This window comes from Anser anser (assembly GCF_964211835.1).
Source record: "Anser anser genome assembly, chromosome: 12".
NCBI lineage: Eukaryota > Metazoa > Chordata > Aves > Anseriformes > Anatidae > Anser > Anser anser.
The window spans coordinates 18,272,998-18,290,559 of record NC_139733.1 but is presented as its reverse complement, the minus strand read 5'-3'; the positions used below and the strand labels follow the sequence as shown (position 1 = coordinate 18,290,559).

General features: G+C 40.4%; 1 protein-coding gene across 5 annotated transcripts in view; it reads right to left on the bottom strand.

Annotated features, from left to right (window-relative positions):
* TAFA1 (TAFA chemokine like family member 1) overlaps nucleotides 1-17,562 on the bottom strand; it is a 225,306-nt gene that overhangs the window by 195,078 nt on the left and 12,666 nt on the right. Inside the window, exon 4 of one of the 5 annotated variants that reach the window (XM_083795728.1) lies at nucleotides 445-8,833. The exons of the other annotated variants lie outside the window; for them this stretch is intronic. Coding sequence (XP_083651854.1) covers nucleotides 8,668-8,833 — 166 coding nt within the window. The 3' untranslated portion in view covers nucleotides 445-8,667. Of the gene's footprint in view, nucleotides 1-444; nucleotides 8,834-17,562 lie in introns of those variants that run through there. 5 annotated transcript variants of the gene reach the window in all.

Genomic DNA, 17,562 nt, shown 5'->3' with positions numbered 1-17,562 from the left:
GGAACCAAAGAAGAACAAGAATAGTTTTTGTGGAATTGATGTTTCCATGCATCCATTAGCCCCACTCAGTAATTACAAAATTAAGTGTCTGATTGCTCCCCTCTACTGAAGGTCACCCTTAAGGCCCTAACATGGGACGTAGATAATAATTAAGTGCTCGCTTGACTGCTGCCAGGGCATGGGCTACAACCAGCAGAAATCCTGCTCTAAGTCTCTGACTAGTATAATAAACAAATGCATGTGCTTCTCTATAGAGAATGCTTCTAAGAGCTCCTAAGCCTCAGGTTTATTACCACAGTTTGTAAGCCAATCTCCCAGCCTTGTGCATATACTTCACTTTAATAACATCTTCCTTCTTGCACAGCAGCACAGTTTGTTTCAGATTAATAAACCAGGGGCACTATGCATACTCAACATGCATAAGTTTAATATTAAATTTATATTAAGTTTTAGCTACACATTGATAGTTTTTTTTTTAATAATCATTAGATTGATAACAATGTCTGGGAACCACACAACACATACATGTATGCAACTAAGATAATAACAGAGAAACATTAAAATATTGATTTTTTTTTTAAGCTAAGCACCTAAAAGGATAAAAGAGTTTAAAACTACCCTATATCAAACAACAGAGCCCCAAAAGATTGCAATGACCAAATACATGATGCTGGAGCAACACAAACTAGCCCAGCTAGGGCAGCAGGACACCAAATACACACAGCAATCAGATCAAGCTAATATCTCCTGATGCAACTAGTCACTTCAGTTTAAGCAAAAGTTATCTGCTATCCTAAGTACAGGTATTTGAAGCTAGTTTCTAAAGAAAGCCTTTCTGTCCACAGTCATGGAGAAATTATAATAGCATATCAGACCAATTGTTACATCTAATCCAGTATTCCAACAGCAGCTAAAGTGGCTTGGTACTTTAAAAGAGTACACAAAGCACTGTGGGAATGAACCACATGAAAGCATGTACAACACAATAAACAGGAAATAAATCTGCTGAGGACAGACCGAAAAGGCTATTAAAATGAAAACAAGCAGTTTATAGTTGATGCAATAGAGAGAAGGATATGAGAACAGCGGGAAGACAAGGTACAGGCTAAGGAGAGACTTTGCCTCATCTTTACAGACGCGAGGACAATGTACAAAACTTGTGAAGACCAGACAGGTAGAAATAAGTGGGACATGAGACAAGAGCCTGAACAAGGCTTCTGACTGAGCATGTAAACTGGACTGACTGCATCCTAGCTCATGCAGCAAGATTTAGAGGTGGCCTGGATGACACAAGCTGAGGAGCTGAAAGTGACACATTGCAGGCAGGACGGAGTTCTTCACAGTAGACAACGATATTAAAGGAGATTGAGCACAATAAGGAATCCTGCTTTAACCACAAGAAGAACCTTGCTCTAGCTACAGTGGGTTAAACTCAAAAGCCAAATGTCAAGGACATCAAGCAGATGGGAGCACATTTTCATGCAGGCCTGATTAGAATTTGCAGTAGAGAGAAGTTAAGAGGTAAATAGCAAGATTATATTGTTCAAATGAGGGTTATAAACTGAAAACAACACTGATGAAAACATTTGCGGATTTATTCAGCTATCATCTAAATCTCTAGTCTGTTTTCTGAATCCCAGCTTGTTGTTGATTTGTAGTTAGCATAATACATTGTGAGGTGGTTCTGAAGTTTTGGCCTCTTCTTCTTTAGGAAAATTGTTACCTTTCTTCCCTTCTTGATCACCCAAACATCTTTGCCACCTGTAGACTTAGTTATGTATTGCTCACTCCTGTGGCACTAAACAAGTCATCCTGATAAAGATTTTTGGCCTCAGTGGAAGAGGTTTATTTTGCCCTGGCTAAGATCAAATTTCCCCATCAAACATCTACTCCTTTCTGTGGCAGATCACTTGACTCATCTGAAACCCCTCATATGAACTATCAATGAAATTAATTTTGTAAGAAGTTCTACAGGTGTTTTTAATGTATAGTCCTAGAAAACAGTTCTCCATTGATGCCAAGAGTTTTGGGCAAGACTTATAAAATGTCATCGAATCAGCGTGGTCTTACTTGGTGCCCATGTTCTGCTGACAAAGTAACAGTATGATGAAAACTCAACTGAGTGCCAACTGCCTGTTTTGGCAAGATTTCCTCCTTCTCTACATGAGTAGCAACTCCTTCCATCACCTTTTCCTTGCCAGTTTTGGAGTCTGAGCTCCAATGTTAGCAGCACCGCATCATTCTGCGAGCTTTCAGAAGCACTGCCTGAAAGCGCATGGGTTCACTCGCTCTCCCCCACCTTCCTCCCCTGCAGCTGAACTCAGTATTTTGAATCCATCTCCTCCTGTGTAGCCACATCAGGAGTGCCTGGGACAGCTTCTCACCCGTGCTTCTGATTGTGCATTGCTGTCAGATGCAGAAAGCACCTTTAGCATATCCACCCCAATGTCCTAGCGTGCATTTTATTGTCACATTGCAGGTAAAGGCTGGGTGCCCTACACCTTAGACAAGCAGAAAAAACCTGCAAGAAACACTAATACTCCTATGCTAAAAAAAGTAAAAATAATGCAAATGACAGTCAAACCCACTAATGACAAATTCTCAAGAAATGTAGAAGTGACAATATTTCACTACAGAAATGTCAAGTTAGCTGAAATATCTACATAATTTTTAATTTGAACTTTCCATAAGGGTTTTAAACACATTTTTCCTCAAATGGAAGTCTGACAAGAACAGCCATAATCACAAACAAGTCCAAATTGATGCCAGAAATGTAGTCTTGTTTGCAGGTGATTTACTACAGCAGCATGTGAGTTAGATACAGAGACAAAAACAAATTAATTGAACCAGAAGCATTTCAGGAAGAAGAAATCTGAGTCATCAGGTTTTAGTAATCAAAAAAGATTAATACAATGATATTCATTACCTCTACCAATAAAAGACAATCCAGAGAACTTCTCTCCCTTCAGAAAATGAACAATTCATGGGAGCCTCAGAAATGATAATTAGTATTAATTTAGGTGATTGTACACTCAGATAAGTTGTACATAAAATGGTTCCAGACTTTAGGGGAAACAGCCATCTACATACACCAATTATAAAATTTTTAAAAGACCTGGAGATAAGTAATTAATTAGGGGAATGCAGGCAATAAGGGGATTCCAGCTCCAGAAGCTGGTGGCAGTGCAGACAGGAGCTGTGCAGACATTGGAAAGAGGACGTGGGGCAGCAAGAGAGGAGTGAACCCTCTCTGCAACGCTGGGCTCACCAGCTCCATGAGCAGCGGGGATCAGCTCAGCTTAATTGAATTAAGCACAGTGACTAAAGCTAATGGGGATTTTTTTATTATTATTTTTTCTGGTAACCATTTAAAAAAATCTAATACTATTGAAGCTTTTGAGGATAATAGCTATTTGGCAGCAATTTTACAGGAAAGAGTTACTGAGGATCAGGTCAGTTCTTGGTCAGAGGCACAAACAGACCAGAGCAGCCTTGTCAGGGCACCTTCCTGGACCCTGAGAACCAAATGAGAACGCAAAGCTCCACAACTCATGTCAGGACTTAACTCCGCATTTCCCATGCTCCACTTCCCTGCACTACCACCCCCAGTCCAGAGGCTCTTCAACAACTCATGGATTTTAATTTGTTCCATTCTCTATTAAAATGTCTGAAGGACATTTCATCTTGCTTCAAAGCAGATATTTTCAATTAACTGTTTACCAGCCCAGTCCAACTGTGAAGTGTAACTACTGCAGCTTGAAAAATAATCACTCTAAATAGTTTCATAGATGGGAAACGTCTAAGTCAAAATGTGAGTTGCAAGGATGAGCAAATGAAAAAGATTTTATAAAGGCCTCATGATGTCAATTAATCTAATTTACTATTTCTTTATAATGCGTGTCCTCGCTCTTGATGAAATTGCTCAACACTCACCAGTCAAAACAAGTTTTTGCTTTCTGTTTGAATGGCTAAAGACCCGTCTGGGCTGCAATTACAAACCGGTGTCATGATGACATGAAAACGTAATGTTACAGTTGTAACAAAAGCAAATCTAAAGGATTGCAGTGTTTTAATATTTCAATAAGGTTAAAGCAGGAGTGTTAAATTATTTAAGTTCTGGAATAAGATATAAGCACTAGAGCAATATTGCATCCATACTCATGTATCTTTTCATGTGAAGAGGTGATATCTACGTGATAAATTGTAGGACTGTGAGGTAAATTAATTTTCTATGCATTTTGATCAAAATACCCTCTCCTGGCCTACCAATCCATTTCCCAGCAGACTTGCTCTAGCATCCCAAATCACAGAACACTTTCATTGCTGCCATTAAAAACAATGTTTTATAGTCTACCTCATTTTCTCCTCACAGATGTGGAAGTTTCCTTCCTTGAAAAATATAAATTAAGTTACAGAAATGCATCTTGATGAAACCTCTATATCCTCCACTCCCCCATATTATATAGCTATATAAGAGACTTAAGAAGAGAAAACATCTTCAAATACTGACAGCTGGGTGAGATGCTGCGATGTCTGTATGTTTCTGTGGTGGCAGGGGAAAAATGAATCAAGAACAGATGTATAGTTCTCCAACTACGATGATTTAATATTGCCAATAAAGAAATAATACGTATCTATATATAAATCCTGGAAAAGCACTAATAGTTAAACCTAATCTACAAATGTGCTCACAGTTTGACATTTCCAGGCTATAGACTATTACACGATAAAAATGCTAATTAATATATCCATCACTGCCAGAAGAAGTGTGATGAAACCAAAATGTTTGGCAAGCTTATCGTAAAGAAAACCTGTTACTACTTCAAATCCCCACTCACCGCTAAATACCGGATCTTTATGCCCCATCCAAAAATACGGCAGCAGCAGCTCAGGGCGCCCATGCAGCACTGGGAGCTGCAGGAGCAGCGAGGCACCGGTCCCTCCTGGGGAGGCCACGAGCATCAGAGCGCAGCACACCAAGGTGCAGGGCTGGACAAACCATACACTCCTGAGCATTACTGAGCAGATCACCCAGAGGATTAATTATGTAAATTTGAAACTTCTGGATCTTACCACACACACAAGTGTATAGACTCAAAAACCCAGTGAAAGAAATCCATATAATAGCAGGGAATGTAAAGCAGAAAACAAGTTGGCTTGCAGTAAAGTTATGGATGTGTATATGAGCACACACCTCAAGTACACCTTCCACCAATTTACCATGGCTTTGTTTGCAGCATGAATTGCACTTATATATGTTTAAATATGGATAAAAGCAGTCATGGCATACTTAATGATACTTTGAGTGTTGTTGGCACTTGAGTTTACATACTTTTGAATTTCTTACAGGAATCAATTCCAAACATAACAAGAAAAGTATTTCTAGAGAAGTAAAAAAGGCAGGAAAACTAATATTGCTCCCAGGCTTCATACATTTGTCCTTTATGATTTTAAGTACTTCATTTAAAAAACACAATTCTTGTAAGCACTGAGGCCACGCATTTCCACCTGGCAATGCAGCGTAGGGATTTTCTGCTGTCCCCTAGAAAGCCATTCTCACTGGTGCTTTGGCACATGACAAGCACCAGGTCCTGCAGCAAGCATTTCTTTCCGGACTGACATTTATATATAACCAGAAATACAGCCAACCCCCAAACCCTTGAGACTATTGGAATAACTGACTGCAAGTCTTGGTCAGCTGATGGGAGACATTTACCACCAAGTTATCTGTAACAGTGACTAAGACCTTGCCTCTTTGAACATTCCCACCACAGGCTATTTTGAGAGGATGAGAAATAAGGGAAAAGCAAAGGGCAACATTCTGTGAACAAAATAGGTCCAGAATCGAGCTCTGTAAGCCAAAAATGCATCTTTGCACTACAAGGTGAGGTAACACACAGAGGCTTGTGCCCACAAATATGCATCACCAGGAACAAAAAGGTTAGGTGCACATAGCCATGTGAACAGACACACACATTTTGGGAGATGATACGTTGCCACCTTCCTCTACCCTCCTCAGTGAGTAAGGAAAGGAAACATGTAAAATTATAATAATAGCCATGAATAAGGAGGCTTTTCAGTAGAACAAAATTCAGCCTCCTTTTCTTACAGCATCTTTCCAAAACTTTGTTACACAAGAGGGAGACACTTCAGACAGAAGAGGTTATCCAAAACTGGGTCAGTTATTTAGTGGGAAATAATTACATTACAGACGTTAAAGTACTCAGAGCACTAGAGCAAGATGGAAAATTTTCATCTTTTTCCTGTTACAAGATGTGCATTTTTGTTCTTTTGACATTTACATGCCACGGTAAAAGCAACGAGAAAAGAAAAAGGCAGTGATATAACCCAGCATAAAGACTCACATTCTTATGTCAAAACTGTTAAAGAAGCATCAAAAATCAGCAACTTTGCATCATGACTTCCTGTCGCATGACTTCCTGACACATTAATCAGTGTTTTTAACAGGATGATGGCACCAATACCTTCTGTAGATACAATTCAGGGGGCATTTCTCAAAACTGCATTGCAATGTGTTCATTCACAGGCTTCGTATTAGAAATCTCCAAAATTTATAAGTCCAATTCTACGTAAACAATTGCAAAAAAAATTCAGGGGCTGCTTGTTGCTTACTCTGTCACAATTCAAAAACAAGGACGTGAAAATACAAAGAAAGTAATTCATAATAGTAAAAAAAACACCTTAGACATGCTTAGTTTTCTAAGAAACAAATAATCAGCTCTGTCAGCTATGAAATGAATCTACATTTTCTATTCAATGTGATGAAGGGCCTTCAAAACAATAAAAAAATGTTTTACACCCCTATTCAGTTTCTGCTGTCAGGAATCTGGGGCTCTGCAAGACATGACAGTGCCTGGTTGTCCATTGAGCTAGGTAGCAGTACAAAAAGACATCTCACACAAGTAAGCTGGCACTTGTACAACGGTTACAAGGCTGCAGAAATATTGCACTTTGTGCTGCTGAAAACCAACCCTTGGGCTTTGCACTGTGCTGCTGCCTGGCCATGCTGTTGGCTCTGAACAGGAGGTCAGCTGGATCACGCTTTCTCCCCAGGAAAGGAAAAACGCAGACAACTCAGTAGCACAAGTGCAAGACAAATTCCGGCCCATGGTCTGGATCAGCTTCCGGGGACATATCCAAAACACCACACTGCTGATTATATTCAGCAGAGATGTTGAGATGTTTTCATTTAGTTTATCAAAATTTGGATCCTGCCAAAATCGGTATGTTCCCAATTTTTATTTTTATTTTTTAACTGACCAGACTAGGCAATTTCACTGAAGGTCTTGTCTGGCACATGATCCCTATTTAACATACTGTAAATATTCTTATTTAAAATACAATACAGTCATTTATGACTCCCACTACACTCCCTGCGCACACACACACACCCTCCCAGAACTTGTCATGAAGAAGGCATAAGTAGAAACAGTTTAAACAACTGTTGGATTCAATTAATATTAGAGTACACAGACAGAGCATCAGTGCTGATAGATGATTACATTTTCTCCAGAAGCAGAGAACAGTGGTGCTCTGCAAAGCAGAGCTGAGTTTACATAAAAATGACAAAAGCAGATGTTATCACTTAGATAAAGACAACATTTCTAATACCAAGCCTCAGTTAAAAACAAGAAAAACACTAGAAGCATCATCTCTTTAAAAATAGTGAGATTTCAGCCTGTGTTCCTTCAAGGACAGCAAAATAACTGCTACAGCTGTGCACTGGGTAAAGGAGAAGGGGCACTGGTCTCTGACATGGATAACTACATCACCCTGACAAGTGAAGCAGGCTCATGAAATCAGCAAAGATCTTAAAATGACAGAACAGTCAGCTAAACACCCCGGTAGCACCATAGACATCAGTTCCCTGTGGGCTCCTGCTTCTTTTGTGAATGGAAAAGCAGAGTCCAGGAGCAGTGCCATAGCAGATGGGAGAGAAAATCCTGATGTTTCACCTCTGCTTTCCTGATTACCTAATTATTTATTCAAAATGGATAACTCAGGAAATACTGGAAGTTACCCACCATCTCTACCAGCAATATTGTAACATCACAGCCCTCCTTTATGTGAGAAAGGAGAGGGGTCAGTTCCTATGGCAGAACAGTGATTAAAATCAGTATCTCTAACCAGATATAATACCAAACAATTTAAGGAAAGAAGCAGTACCTTCTCCTCTAGAGTTCATTATTATCATTATATAATCTGGCCTTTTCCCTGCTTTTTGTTTAGTGTTTAGAAATCAGACAAATTGTTTCAGGTTTTGTTTCCTTTTTCTTTTCCAGTTAGTAAGGAAAACAATTAAATTGCTCTAAACTAATTTCAAAATGTAAATACTGCAACGAACCAACATTTGATATCTTGCTTTGGCTGTCAAAAAAAATTTCAATTATTTACACTGCTTTACTCACACAAAGGAAATATTGCTTTCAAAATGCAGTGTTACCCTGTGCATTCCTCCAGCCTAGGAAAATAAAACAATTGTCACAATAGAAAAGAAAATTTGCTATAATTCCTTAAGCACATAAAAGCTCATAACCACAAGAGGTTAAACCCAGCAAGTTTTAAATTAATTCTGCAATACAGATTAAATCAAGTCCCAGTTTAATTCTCAAATCCTAACAAAAGCCTCCAAATGCCCTCTGCAAATTAGGCAGTCGCCATCAGCTGAAGCTCAGCTGCCCCTCTCATTGCATAAGAGGAGAAGGATCCTGCAGAAGAGGATCCCTTGCCAGGAGACCCCAGTCCAACCAGGTGGCCCCAACATGAGCTCGAATATAGGATTCCTGCTGCGCCTCTATGAGAGCATGAAATCCTGCCAGGAAACAAGACAGTATTCATAAATACTCATAAAAAGCTATAAAACCTCCAAGCCAAAACAGGGGTAAATAATGTGGAAGATCTATTCCTAAGCTCATAGATTTTCTATGGCCCCAACCAGTGAGAAACAGAACCTCAGCAGGAGGCTCAAAACCCAATGGCAGCAGCCAGAAAGGGTCTCCAGTGGGGAAGGACATGCAGCACCCTAACAGCACCCCAGCCTTCCCCAATCCACCCCCACCTTTGGCTGGGCCAAGCAAGACAGCCTTCAGGGGTGCTTTTCCAGCTAGCAGATCCCCACAGCACCATGCTCTTGGGGACTGATCTTCCAGGCCTCTCTCCAGAGCAATCCAAGTCTTTAGAAGCAATCAAGAGATTAAAGTGGATTCCCCCCCCCCCCCAATTGTGGTAAGTGAAGTATTCTGAATTTTTCCCCCTTATTAAAAGAAAAATGACATGATTTATCTTGCCACAGGTTTTTATGCTGCTGTAGCCAGCCTGCAAGCATTTTAAGATAACAGCGTGCAGTTAACAAGATTTGCAAGTCAGACGTGTTATAAAAATACACTGAGTTATGCAGAATCAGTGTTACCCCGCCTGTGAAAGATTGGAAGCATCGCACAGAACTCTGGTGGGAAGCTCAGCTTTCGAGTGAGAAACACACTTAAAACAGAAGCCTTTTTGTCCAAAGACAAACCCAGCCTTATCTCTTGAAGGAAGCAATTAAGCAAAAAGCAAATTCCACGTTGAAGCAAATACAGCAATGCCCATCTGCGCATGCTGAGCCTGTGGTTCAGCTGAGAATAGGGACACAGGGAAAAAATCCACTGTGCCTTTACAACTTGTTTGTCAATTGAGTAACAGTAAGCGAACGTGAAGGCTCTTTACACCTCACAGCTGGGGCAGTCGGATAGATTATAGCTTAACCACCATGAAAGTTTAAGCCAGCATGAAGTTGGCTTACACTGAAGCACTTGGTTTCATGAAAAGAAGGAGCAAAGAGCCTCCATGATCCATCACCCAGCTTGCAGAAACGCTCGTACTTGCTTGCCAAGCCATGCCAAGGATGGAGCACCAGGGATGGGATGCCTGCCCTGGGTGCCAGCGGGGGAAGTTGGGAGGCTGGTCTCTCTGGCAGCCACCAGACACTGCCATAAACTCACTCAAGGAACAGAACAAAGCCTCCATTATTTGCATCTCCACTGCAATATATATACACGCACGATGGCGATCTCTCAGTATCTTCGTGTGATTCAATGTTGAATTCTGTGCAAGTACTGCACAACTGTCTCATGGCTGGACATGAAGGAAAAAAATGAACAGAAAAGCAGGTGTTGGTTGGGTACCCTGCAAAACTCTGCTCTCTTTATCGCAGATGTTTGTTGTTCTGGAGATCTGTATGTGCTATCAGAATACTGAATAATCCCCCCCCCCAAGGGATTTATGAATTTTGTTCATATGTTTACTTAGTTCTGAGGTAAAACATGGACAATAAAGCCTTTCTTTAAAATCAGACAGGATGCAGTTTACAAGAGGACCTCCAAAACTTTAGGTACTAAGCATAAAACACTTCCATTATACAGAGATAATTATTTTGTTATATTTACATATGAAAGCAGGATTGCATTTTAAACTATATGAATTTCCCCTAACAGACTTTGATTCATAGATTCTACCAGGACTAAGGGATTATCACTTCTCACCTGTTAAAGAGCACAGCCTCTCAGAGGCAGGGAGCAGCCCACTAAAGACACATAATCCTTATCAGAAGAACTTCGGCATAAATTTGATACTGCTTTGTAGTTTGTTTCCATCTCTAGACACTATAGATTCTCCCTATTCCTCTGATAGATTAGAAAACAAGAACATTAGCAAGTAATTCAATTTACATAAGAACTTGGTTCAAGGGGGACTTGCATAGCCTGAGCCTTAGAAGAAGAGTACAATTGATACAAAAGAACCGCTTGATACCCTGCTGCTCGTATAAAGCACATCATCACGAAACATCATGCAGCTCAAAGCCAATTCAAATCCAATCCAAAAAGTCAAGGAACGCTTTTACCAGGGGAAACCATGAAATGACTCACATTGAAAGCAGAAATCCCCTTCCCTTTAATTCGTGCCTATTTTTATCCCCAGCATTTGAGTCTGTTGCTCTCCTAAGGGTGGAGATACAATGTGCACAGCATGTTCACTATCCTGCTCCCAGTCAGGGTATCTTCAAATTCCTTTTACAACATTGTCCCAGTATTTCCTCTTACTATCCTTTAAGTAGAAAACTCAACAGAGCCCACACTTATCTTTCAGGACTCAAGAGTCTAATCAAACTCATCATGAAGCTGGATTACAAATAAAAACATGAGATAAAGATCTAACAATCACTGTCAACTCATTCATTTCCATGAGTTACCAACAGGAGGAGACTGTCACTAAACAATTACTCAGTTCTCTCTTAAGGGATAAGGGAAATGCAGAGCGTTTCCAACCAAGACACTGAGGAAGATGTATTTCACCTCCACAAGATTCACTGAAGTATCCCACTTGGCAGCTCATCTGATGCACCCGATGCACTGTGACATACTGGGATATGCATGCTGCAGCATCACTAAGGGGTGTCTGTTTGCCATGAGTCCCGTCCCCCTCCTCTGCTGTGGATACAGATGGGTGTTAATAGAGGAAAGGTTCTACCATTGAGTAGCCTTGGAAAAGTCAGGAGGTCCCACGGGCACTTTTTGAATTAGCAGGGGATACCTAATGTCTTAAGATTCCAATAAGATTTAAAAAAAAAGTAAAAGAGGGAAACAAAGTGTTGCCTTACTCTTAGGTATTTAATAAACTCATCTCAGGACTGCTATCTGTGGTGTTTGGGCCTCATTAATTTTCTCTTCCAAAGTTAGCAGACACACACAGGCTTTTGTCTATTGCTGTCATCAAGGCATTTGCATGCACTAATCCATGACAAATGGTTTCATTTGACGCACGTTGGATTTCCTTGCCTGCCAACCAGAAAGATAATAGAAATACCAAGAGAAGCTAAATTAAAACCAAAGGAGTCATCTATTTGTTGGAGAACTTGAAACAAGGTTAAAATAAACACCACCTGGGCAGCTGAATTCATGGAGAGAAGGCTGAAGTTTCAGCCATGGAAAGCCAGTTTCTAAAAATGCATCTTTTTTTCCCCAGGTCATTAAAGCCTCACAAAATACAATATTACTACAGAAATAATTATACTACAGATGTGGAAGCCAGCTTGGATGCAATCATTCTGTCAGATCCTGCACTGGCACACTGAAAGCAATTACAAACTCATTCAAAGACCTCTGTTATCTCCAACTCATCTCTCGAGTTCCCATTTTCATACACAATAGTGCCTTTTGGCTGACTGGCCACCCAAATTTAAAGGCATCCCATGGAAGTAGCCAAAGAGAGGAACTTCATGAGTTAATAACATGCACATCATTAGTATAGCCCTGGTAGCTTACAGACTAAGCAAAATTTTTAGATCAGGGAAATACATTCTATTAGAACAGCAGACAGAGACAGTTGATTTTATGAAAAAAGGCAACTTCTGGAAAAATAGGCCTCCTTTAAGTTCATTGATGCTGCACACCAAAACAAGAGCTGGTACCAACTGGAAGAACACACAAGACCCTCTCTGGGTTTGTGTTGGCATTGGATTTGAAGTCTGTGAGGTCGTCACCTTTTCAGAAAGAAGCCACTGTTGGCATATCTGAAAATATGCTTCCAGACAGGATTTATTCATTTAACAGGATGACTACTTGTTTTAGTTGGCTGCTGGGATAATGGAGAAATTTTATGCTGATAAAAAAAAGCGTTTATAGAGAATGTCAAAGTAGAAATGAGGAATGCAGAAAGCGACTAGTTTGGTATTTTTTTTCCCCCTTAGGTGATTAGACAGTTTCAGCTTAGGAAACCAATTCCTCAAAAACCTTAAGGTTTCAGAATTCTCCACTCTGTTCTGATTTCACTATGAGAACATGAATTAGGGTAGTGTTCAAAAGCTTCTGAACAGTAAAATTAGCTGTTTTTTGTGTAAATATAAAATTAGTTGCTATTTAAATGTGTAAATATATATATTACTGTATCATAGCCATAAAACAATATATTGCATTATAATCATAATACTTCAGTGTATTTTACTATAATTTTCTTATACAAAGCACCTTCAGCCAAATCACAAAGCTGAGCTAGTTTTTTTTTTTCTCTCTCACAAATGCATTTTTCAAAATGAAGTTCTGAACACTACCTTACCTTTAAGGTCAGTGTTTCTTGATCTCAATTCTGTTTTGTTTTGGATTTTATCTAAATTCAGAATTGTTCAGAATGTGATCATTTACTTCTTAATAGGTTTTATAGGGAAATATATACAGTACTAGGTAAATATCCATCCATGATTCTGTACAGAGCCACAGCTGCTATTGATGACAACTGTTCAGCATTTAGGGAAAAAGGCCCTAAACAATAAGTTCCCTTCATTTATTCACATTCTTTAAAAAAGTAAACATACAAATCAATGAAACTCATTTTCCAAATAAACTATCCTTGCCTGCTCCCAACCACTTAATTAAACACAATTAACTCTAGTTTGTTTTGGCAACCAATTAATGTCATGATCAAATATAAATAGACTCTGCAAGGAAAGATTATAATTAATAAATCCTTAACAATACAGTAAAATTACACTGAAGCTTTGCTTGCCAGAAATACTTAACAGCATTTTTGAAGAGCATTAACGAGGACAGTAAAAAAAAGATAATAAAGTTTTATCGAAGTGTGTACAATTAAGGTCCTGAGGCTCCTGCCTGCACTCAGACTGACCTATATAGCCTGCTGGCATTATTTACATCAGAAGTTTCCAAAGCCCAGTTCCCCACTTTCAAACAAACTCGAACGGTTTATCATGCTGATCATAGGTGCTTCCCAGTCAAGGAAACTTTCACTTGCATGAAAGTTAACTACAGAATAGATTTTTACTCATTGTATTTAGTGTATTTGCCATGAAGGCTCTTGATTCACATTTGTCTTGTACAGAATCCAAACTATTAATCCCATTGGATCATGTGAGAGGACAGATTAAATGCGTATTTTGACCTGAATGAGCAGCTCTCCTAAATAATAAAGGAGCAATGATTCCCATTTAATCTGCATTTTAGCTGCCTATTTGTATAATGTCAGGATGCGTGATATACAAATAAACCTTCAAAGCTCAGCAGAGAAATATTTAGACATAATTTTTAAAAAAGACCAGCATGCATGACTGTCAGTGTTAGCTGCTGGTGTAGAGCAGTCTTCTAGATTACATGTAGCTCAAAGTCAAGGCACCACAATAAGAGCACCACTGAGCAAGTTCAGCCATCTCTGACTACAGATTGGCCTTGTCTTACTTCGCTTGGCCTTTCTCAAGGAATAAGTGAGCTCCAAGCCTTGGAAGGAGAATAGTGCCCCTTTCAGCTAGACCTTGCGCAGTGCAGAACCTGCCCAGTACCTTTATGGACTGAGCTGTAAGAGTGCTGAATTCCAAAAAAAAGCTCAAGATCAGGAGCTGATGGGTGTCTAATACTAGAGTGCCAGATGTGTAGATCACTCCAAGTATTTAGGACTTGATTCCAAAAATCCTGATTTACTCACATCATCCAAAAACTAGTAAGGTCCTCCCTTCCTGCAGTCAACTCACTTCCCCGGTACAGCTTCCCTCCTCCCTCTCCAAACCCCTAAGGGAAAATAAAGATTACAATAGAATACTATGACAATTATCGATTATCAAATAATAGCCACAATGATCCTGTCACTGAAGACATTACCTTCGAAGGACAGCTAAATTGGTTTCTTCACCCAATGCAAAGGAAAAGGGGAAAACCACTGCTCTGGAATGGACACAGAAGGCACATGCAAGCGAGAGATGTCAGATAACAGTCTTCTAAATAGAGCATAGAAATATGAGTCAGATATATACATGGGGCTTTGTAACTTCATTCAGCTTAATTTACACCCCCGATTCCCTACTGTGCATCATTGACTGAGTCTAATAAATTTAGAGTCCAATTGTGCTGCAGTCGTAGCTGACCCTGCCTAGAGCACAATGAAAAGAAGTCTCCAGCACTGCTACTACACAAAAAAAAAAAGTTTAGCTGGAGAAAGCTGCTCTATACAGAGCATCTGGAAATAGCAAAAATGCTGAATCCCAACAGGAAAATAAATCTTTCTCACAGCAAAGGTTGATTTCACAGCAGCACAGAAAAGAAAGCATTCAAAGAGAAATCCAGAGATTGTAAGAGGGATAGGATAAAACAGTACGAACCAATGGGAGAAAAAGATGCCTATCTTATGAGGAAATGCACTTGGATATTGCCTTTTAAAATATAAATGAGTATTGGACTTAAGTAGGCTAATCATTAAAGGCAGGTTTCTGACATTATCAGCAGAAATACTCCAGTGCAGAGCAACCTATATTGCCGTTGGGGGGTTATATTTGTAGGTGCCAGCTTTTCCTTGGAGCTCAACCACCATGGTATCAATTCTCACGGTCTTTAAAACCACGATGGTGAGCTACAAATAGTGCAGAGCACTGAGAGGTCCCTCCATGACTCACCGCAGCCCCAGGGCTGATCTGGGAGGGGGAGGCACCTGCTGGGACCACCGCATTCACAGGGGCTTTCTGGTCCCAGCTCCCCTAGAGCAGCTCCCACCATGCAGGTGGACATGCCTTGCTCCTGCCTGCCTGGCCACCTGCAGAGAGGTCCAAGGGGGAGCTGAAATGGCATAGGCAGGGGGATCCAAACCTGAGCACAGAAAAATTGCAGAAATTGCATGTGCAAGAGACACAGCCTTCCTCTTGCAATACCACCATTAGCACCCTAGGCTTGGGCTCTTGCACAGGACGACACAGCGGTGCTTGCAGCAGCTTGTGGAGCCATGCTGTGCGCAGCGGGCAGCTTGGTTCACACCACACAGCGCAGCCACGCTGTTCTTCACAGCCCATCGAGCTGCAACACCTGCTCCCCTCAGCTTGCGTTGTCTCCCCGGATCAGAAGTAACAAGGTGTCACATTCAGCATTGTGACCGGTGACATCTTTCCTCCATCTGCAGCTGAGCTACGCGCTGGTGAAGGAGAGAGGTGTCCTCCTGCCTTCGGCCCTCCATTGAGCTCCGCTTGCTGCCTGGCAGTGCTACATACCCTCTGCACTCTACCTTAGAGACTGTTAAAGCCCTAAAGTCTGCTCCTGTTTGGAGGTTTGATTCTTCAAAAGCCACACGCCTCTAATAAAAGCCTGCTGCTGTCAGCAAGTGCACCACACAAGCTCTGCAGGCCATTCATCACTACTGGGCTGACAGCAGTCCTACCTTGTCCCAAAGTGTTGGCTTCATTACATCAGTTCTCTGCTTACACAAAACACAAACATGTTCATCCAGATATATTTCATGCATGACCAGGAACACGGTAGGTACCTCCAGGATTGCTTTACCTTGCAGTTGATGATTCCCCATTTTCAAATACAGCCTGTGAAGGCCAGAAATGTACAACAGAAAGTTACTGAGAGAGCAGAGGATTTCCAGCTAGCACCTGTGGAATACCGAGATGGAAGCAGGTTTTTCTGATCATGAACCAACCAGGATGCTGCTTCAAGTGTATTTACTGACATAAATGGCATCTGAACCAGACATTAAAGCTTATCAGTTTGTTCCTTTCAATTAACACAGCAGGAAGCTCCAGTTGTCAACTTCATGTCCACAATCTGATCTACTGCATACATGCCAAGTTGCTGCACAACATTTCAGACACTATATACTGAAGGCAACTCACATTCAGACCAAACTATTAACAGAATGCAATTCTTACTGATCACAGAAAGTGTACCCATTCATGTATTAACTACCTAGTTCTAGACCTGCTTCTATCAACACCAAGAGCAAAAACCCTGTTGAATTAATCTTCCAAATCTTAATTACTCTGCCAAGTACAGAAAAATATTTTATTTACACTTTACTGAGGAGTGAGATTCAGACCAACATTCTTCCCAGGCTGTTTTGAACTGAGTAGCCTTGCATTTGGGGCATATGAAAATAGCAGACCTTTTGAAATGTGAAAATATGCAGTTTCCCCTCAAGGCTATAAAAATCAGTGGGAGGGCCAAGATCAGAACTAAGAAATTTTTTGCTCACAGCCACAAACTCAAGTTTCTGCAAAATGCTGTCTGCTAAGAAAGATGCTCAGAAAACTCTTAGGTTGATGTTGGTTGTTAGCTTGCGTAGAATTGCTTTGATGCCAATTTTCCTCCTCATAATATGAGGTATAGAGAATCATTTACTGAGGTGATTTTTAATGGACACATCATTAACTACTGTCACAATAAAAGATACTTTCGTATTTACTGACTTACAATTCCAGCCATACTTGATTCAGACCATGACTTCCCTCCTCTGAATAAACCTATTTTTAATCAACATATTTGCAAATGTCAGCACTGCTATAGTAGGTACATGTTTCTGCTTGTGTCTGCCTCACATCTTTATGCTGTGCACAAGACTAACCTAGCATCCTTAATGCGCAGCCAATTATTTTGCATGAACTTACAGGTTCCAGTATACTTTCCCATATTTTTAAGCAACACATGACCAGTGCTGTCCACCGTGATTCAGTGCTAGTTAATGGTCCTCACTGGATGCAAGACGTCCCTCATTCATGGGACAAAGCCAGAAAAATTG